At 51.9% G+C, this 7,124-nt stretch overlaps 1 protein-coding gene across 1 annotated transcript in view; it reads left to right on the forward strand.

Moving 5' to 3' along the window:
• Positions 1-3,948: 3,948 nt before the first annotated feature.
• LOC102421646 (sialic acid-binding Ig-like lectin 12) overlaps positions 3,949-7,124 on the forward strand; it is a 10,012-nt gene continuing 6,836 nt past the window's right edge. Inside the window, exons 1-4 of the mRNA XM_023747594.1 lie at positions 3,949-3,982; positions 4,047-4,430; positions 4,630-4,908; positions 5,365-5,412. Coding sequence (XP_023603362.1) covers positions 3,949-3,982; positions 4,047-4,430; positions 4,630-4,908; positions 5,365-5,412 — 745 coding nt within the window. The remainder of the gene's footprint in view (positions 3,983-4,046; positions 4,431-4,629; positions 4,909-5,364; positions 5,413-7,124) is intronic.

The raw sequence follows: 7,124 nt of genomic DNA on the forward strand, positions 1-7,124 counted from the left end.
CAGGAGTGATATCTCAGCTGTGAGGTGGTGCCACTGAGAACTCTGGGATCTATTACCAAGCTGAAGCACCCAGCAGAAAGCACCAAAACTGAAGAGGGTACCACATAACATTTGGCTTAAAGGGCCAATGCACAAAATTCCCTGTGGAGCCACCCACCTTGTGCTCCGACAGAGAGAGGGCGAAGTGGACTGGAGCTGTAAGAGCAGAAGCCAGGACTGGGGTCTTGGGGATAGAACTCAAAAGGCAGACACCCCAAGTTTCCCAGGGTGAGTCATTCCCTCACGCAGTGGAGGACATCTTTCCCACACAGACATTTGCCTTGACTGGAGGGAAGACAGTTGACACACCTTATTGGAAAACAACTTGTCCTGAGGCCACTTAGGAGATTAAAAATAGGAATTAGCCTTCAGAATGAAACAACTGCCCCACATGTTGAAAAAAACTCTCCCCACACCTGAGGACCATTGCTGGGGGCAATTCAAGTCAGAATCCTATCAGTCTGTAGGCAGAGGCACTTTCTGGAGGCTTTGAGTCTTTGAATGATGTAATTAGTCAGAAAGAACCTTTAACACTGTTCTGCACTAGACATTGCAAGGTGTAGAGGATTTGCCTAATACATAGTCAGAACACCAAACAGACAACCAAATTGAGGAGACAAAGAAACAACCCCCAAATGAAAGAACTAGAGAATTCTCCAGAAGAAGAAATAAATGAAGCAGAGATAAGAAATTTATCTGAAACAGAGTTCAGAGTAATGATAGTAAAGATGCTCAACAGAGTGAAAATGATATAGTGACTATGAAAAAAGAACAGTCTGAGATAAGGAATGACATAACACAAATAAAGAACACATTGGAAGGAATACACAGCAGATTGGGGTAAGCTGAGGATGGAATCAGTAAATTAGAAGGCAGAGTTAAAAATATCACTCAATCAGAGAATCAGAAAGAAAAAACAATTAAAAACAGGAGGACTGCTTGAGGGAGCTGTGGGACAATGTGAAAAGTAGCAATATTAGAATAGTAGGTCTGCCAGAAGAGGCAGAAAAGGAGAAAGAAATAGAGAATGTGTTTGAAGAAATAATGACAGAAAACTTCCGTAGCCTGGGAAAGGAAAAAGTCACACAAGTTCAGGAGGCACAGAGAACCCCAAACAAGAAGAACCCAAACAGACCCACACCCAGACACATCATTATTAAAATGCCAAAAATTAAAGACAAAGAGAGAATCTTAAAGGCAGCAAGACAAAAGAAAACTGTCACCTACAAGGAGTTCCCATAAGGCCGACACCTGATTTCTCATCAGAAACTCTACAGGCCAGAAGGGAAGAGTATGAAACACTCAAGGTAATGGAAAGCAAGTATCTGAGACCCAAAGGAAGGAACACCTGCAAACTCTTTTTATGAGGCCAGCATTATCCTAATTCCAAAACCAGATAAAGGAAGAGAATTATAGGCCAATATCCCTGATCAACATAGATGCTAAAATCCTCAAAAAATATGAGCAAATTGCATCCAGCAATATATTAAAAAGATCCTATACCATTATCAAGTGGGATTTATTCCAGAGATACAAGGCTGGTACAATATTCACAAATCAATACACGTGATACATCACATAAAGAAATTGAAAGACAAAAATCACACGATCTTATCAGTAGACGCAGAGAAAGGATTTAACAAAATCCAACACCCATTTTTAATAAAAACTCTCAGTGAAGTGGGAATAGAGTGAACATATCTCAACATGTTAAAGGCCATATATGACAAACCTACAGTCAACATCATTCTCACTGGGCAGAAACTAAAACCATTTCCCCTAAGAACAGGAACAAGACAGGGATGTCCACTTTCACCACTCCTGTTCCACACAGTACAGGAAGTGCTAGTCATAGTGATCAGATAAGGAGAAGAAATAAAAGTCATCCAAATTGGAAAAGAAGAAGTAAAACTGTCATTATTTGCAGATGACATGATATTGTACATAGAAAACCCTAAAGACTCCATCAAAAAGCTACTAGACTTAACAAATGAATTAGGCAATGTAGCAGGATACAAAATTAACACCCAGAAATCTATGGTTTTTTTATACACCAATAATGAACTCAAAGGAAAAAAAAAACTAAAGAAAGTCCCATTTACCATTGCAAGAACAACAAAAAAAGATGTCTAGGAATAAACTTAACTTAGGATGTAGAAGACCTACACTCGGAAAAATACAGGACATTGAAAAATGAGATAGATAGAGGAAGACATAAACAAGTGGAAGAATATACCGTGTTCATGGGTTGGTAGAATCAACATCCTTAAAATATCCATACTACCCAAATCAATCTATAGATTCAATGCAATCCCCATTAAGATACCAACGGCATATTTCACAGACCTAGAACAAACTCTCCAAAAATTCATCTGGAATAAAAATAGACCCCAAAAAGCTAAGGAGCACCTAGCAGAGATGAGTGGTAAGGAGCAGCATGCAGGCATGTGCTAAGGAGCGAGGGGTCTGAACTGTGAGAGGGATGTCTGCCTGCCAGCTTAGGTAGGGAATGGGCCTAAGCCAGCAGGCAGACATCCCCTGAGGAATCCCGGACTGTGAGAGGGTGCAGGCCGGGCTGAGAGACCCCACCCCAGTGCCCAAATTTTGTGCACTGGGCCTCTGGTATGCATGTAAGATCCTTGGTTAATCTCTTCCCACCCCCCACCTCCATGCCCTCTGCAATTGTTACCATCCCTGAGGGTGGAGGACCCTTAGGGTGGTGCTCCTCACTCCCTGTGTCCCAATGGGAGCAGAGCCTACCCAGGCAAACCCCAGAGGCTGGACCGCCCACCATGCTCTGGAGCAAGGAGGAGCCTGTCCCGTGAGATAACGGTGATGAAGAAAGCCTTCCTGGCTCCCAGACAGCCGAGAGGAACCATGTTGAGTTTATTCCTTTTGAAATCTGCTCATTCCTCTGCACTTTCTTCCCCACCACACCCCACTGTGCAGAGAATGCCAGCCTCAGTTTCCCAGGTGTCTCGCCTGTGGGTCTCCCCTTGATGCCCTCGGTGTGTGTGAACACATAGAATCCTCCCCTGCTACCCGGGGGTGAGTGACACCCCACCCCACCTGGGGTCTCACATCGCAGTTCCTTCCCAGGGAGCTCCAGGTCCCAAACACTTGTTGTGTCCCCACAGGACAGAGACTCTGGGGCAGCGTCCAGGGTTAGTGTGTGGCCTTGTGAGTGGAGAGTGGTGTCCACCGCATGGCTGCTGAGATAGGAATGATCACTGGCCTTCCCCGTCTCCCATGTTCCCACCCCTGGCTGGCTGACCTCCACAGACATCTGCAGCCTGTGACTAGGGCATCTGGCCCACTTTTACTTTTGCAGAGAATGATCTCCAAGGGGAAGGGGAAGCAGCAGATGGGCTAAGGTCCTGCAAGGATGTGATTTGGGTTTCTCTCTCACCCTCCCTGGCGTCCGGGTTCCCAGGAGTGGATGTGGGCAGGGGTTCGGTGATCTCCAAGGGCTGTCTGGGTCCTGATGGTATCAGAGCCCGACCTTTCTCCTCTGCTGAAGGTCACTGTTGTGCTCTCACGCTCATCTTCCTGTGCTGCCTTCTGTCAATCTTGCAACATTTATTCTAGTTTCTCAGAGATCAACCCTGAGAAACACAGCTCCCAAGTGGGAACTTGTTACTCTGACCCCAGGCAGGCTGCTGTGGGGCCAAGGTGGGCTGCAAGAAGGCCAGAAGGCGCTCAGGGTGGAAAATGAGGGCGGTCACCCAGGTCTCTGGGCTGTGGGGTGTCGTCCCTGCTCTGTGCAGAGGGGACGAGCTCAGGCACTGAGGTTCCTCTTCTGTGGACGGGGAGGTCCTGTGCTGCTCCCCAGCTTTCCTGGTCTGTCTGCAGGCCCCTCCCACTGTCTTGCTTCTCTTTTCACCCACAGGAGCCCAGATGCCCTCAGAGATGCTGTGGCTGCTGCTGCCCCTGCTGTGGGCAGGTGAGTGCCTGAGGGGAGAGGGCTGGCAGGGCGGGGGCTGCGGCTGACCCTCATTTCCCTGCAGGGTCCCTGGCTAAGGATGAAGGATACACGCTGACCGTGGAGACGCCTGTGACGGTGCAGGAGGGCCTGTGTGCCCAGGTGGCCTGCAACGTGTCCTACGCCCAGGATGGATGGGATGACTCTACACCAGCTCACGGCTACTGGTACCGGGGAGAGGCACATGCACCTGACAAGGTTTTAGTGGCCACAAACAACCAGACTCATAAAGTGCAGGAGGAAACCCAGGGCCGATTCCACCTCCTCGGGGATCCCAAGACCAACAGCTGCTCCCTGGACATCAGAGACGCCCGGAGGACAGATGAGGGATTTTACACGTTTCGGGTGGAGAGGGGAAACATTGTGAAATATTCTTACAGACAGAAGATGCTCTCTGTGCAAGTGACGGGTAAGGAACAGGCTCCAGGAGAGGCCTCAGGAGAAGTTCAGGGTGGCCCCGGGCAGGGCTGGGATGGGACCCCATCCTGGTATGGGGTCTGGGTACAGCCTTTTGGGCTGAGAGGCAGGAGGTGGGCCCAAGTTGAAGCTTCTCTCAGGGCCGCACCTGGGACCCTCCCTTCTGATCCCCTGTCTCCCCCTCCCACCAGCCCTCAACCACACACCCAACATCCTCATCCCGGGGCCCCTGGAGAGCGGCCGCCCCAGGATCCTGAACTGCTCTGTGCCCTGGGCCTGTGAGCGGGGCACGCCCCCCACCTTCTCCTGGACGTCAGCTGCCCACAGCTCCCTGGGCCCCAGGACCCGCCTCTCCTCCGTGCTCACCCTCACCCCACGGCCTCAGGACCACGGCACCAACCTCACCTGTCAGGTGCATTTTCCTGCCGCTGGTGTGACCGTGGAGACAACCATCCAGCTCAACGTCACCTGTGAGTGCTGGGTCGGAACAGCAGGTCCCTGAGGGTGTGCAGAGCAGGAGGGCCAGGCAGGGGTGCTGGGTGATTTGTCCTGGGGACTTGGCTGTGTAGGAGACCTAGAGCACAAAGCTCTGTCCCTCTTGCATTTCTGTTGCCTCTGGGGGTGGGAGGGTGCCACTTATACCTGTCAGGTGACCTTGCATGGGGCCAGGGTGACCACGATAAGGACCATGCCCCTTAACATGTCCTGTGAGAGCTGGACCAGGATGTGGGGGTCCCTGTTGGGGATCCCGAGGGCAGCAGAGATGGGGGATGGGGACCTCAGACAATGGGTGCAGGGTCATGAACCCGGTTTGGGATGGGGTCAGGGGGATGCCTGTCCCCATTTTAGCAGCTCCTGGGGACCCAGAGCCAATGTCTGCCCAGCCCTCACCACTGACTTTGGTCCACCTTGTCTTTCTGTCCCAGACTCTCCACAGAACTTGACCATAACTGTCTTCCAAGGAAATGGCTCAGGTAGGAGGGAGCCCGTCATGGGCTGTAGGGAGGAGGGCCTCTCCCAGGTCAGGGCAGGACAGGTCCGATCCTTGCCTCATCCTGGACTCACCCCATGACCAGACACCCCCAGTGGTCCCTCTTCTTCCTCAGTCCCTGTGGCCAAGGTGACCATGATGAGGACCATGCACCTCAACATGTCCTGTGAGAGCTGGACCAGGATGTGGGGGTCCCGGATGGGGGTCCCGAGGGCAGCAGAGATGGGGGATGGGGACCTCAGACAATGGGTGCAGGGTCATGAACCTGGTTTGGGAAGGGGTCAGGGGATGCCTGCTCCCACCCTGTCCCCATTTAAGCAGCTCCTGGGGACCCAGAGCCAATGTCTGCCCAGCCCTCACCTCTGACTTTGGTCCACCTTGTCTTTCTGTCCCAGACTCTCCACAGAACTTGACCATAACTGTCTTCCAAGGAAATGGCTCAGGTAGGAGGGAGCCCGTCATGGGCTGTAGGGAGGAGGGCCTCTCCCAGGTCAGGGCAGGACAGGGCCAGTCCTTGCCTCATCCTGGACTCACCCCATGAACAGACACCCCCAGTGGTCCCTCTTCTTCCTCAGTCCCCGTGGCTGGTTTCCAAGCCCCCTGCCACCTGCACCAGGAGAACGAGGCACCCTCCACATGGCGGAGCTGCCACTCGAGGCCCCTGGTCCTCCATCTCCTGACGAGTCCCCCAGGCTCAAGTTTTCATTTTCCTCCAATAGTTTAATTTGTGTATTTTCCAACAGGCAATATAGTCACACTAGAGGCCTGGTGCATGACATTTGTGCATGGGTAGGGTCCCTAGGCCTCCCCACCTCCCTGCCTCCTCCTTCCCTCACTCCCTCAGCACCATGTCATCTCCACCACTGGTCGCCTGCCATGTTCTGTGCCACCCCCTGGTGATCAGCGCACGTCATAGCAAGCGATCAAACTCCTGCTCTCCCAGTCGAACTCCTGAGGGGACAATTTGCATATTAGGTATATATATATAGACTAGAGGAGGCCCGGTGCACAAAAATTCGTGCACTGCGGGGGAGGGGGTCCCTCAGCCTGACCTGCCCCCTCTCACAGTCTAGGATCCCTCAGGGGATGTCCTACTGATGGCTTAGGCCCGCTTCCCGGGAGGCGCCTGGGCTGATCAGGGGAAGGCAATGCCCCCATCATGCTACTGCAGCTGCTTCTGCTGGCCCGTGGTGGCTGTGAGGCCTGAGCCCTGGGCCTCGCAGCCACTGTGGCTTTGTCCAGATGGACGTCTGGATGGACATCTGGAAGATGTCCCCCCTAATTAGCATATTGCCCTTTTATTCGTATAGATGGGCAAAAATGGAAAGGCACTGAAGTCTGTCCTCAGATGCCTGGTCACCTCCCTGGAAGTGAGCAGTGTCCACACGCTGGTGTGAGCCTTGGGTTTGTTCACTTGAAGGATCTCACAGGTCCTTCGCCATCCATAGGTCAGACGTCCCCATCCTCTCTGTGCCTGTGCAGTATTCCACAGCATGGCTGGGTTCTGGTTGTGTGCACATCTTTTTTTAAAAAAAAAATATTTTTATTGATTTCAGAGAGGAAGGGAGAGGGAGAGAGATAGAAACATCAGTGATGAGAGAGAATCATTGATCGGCTGCCTCCTGCACGCCCCCTCGACTGGAGGATTGAGCCCCAACCAGGGCATGTGCCCCCTTGGCCAGAATTGAACCTGGG

This window comes from Myotis lucifugus, unplaced genomic scaffold, assembly GCF_000147115.1.
Source record: "Myotis lucifugus unplaced genomic scaffold, Myoluc2.0 scaffold_924, whole genome shotgun sequence".
NCBI lineage: Eukaryota > Metazoa > Chordata > Mammalia > Chiroptera > Vespertilionidae > Myotis > Myotis lucifugus.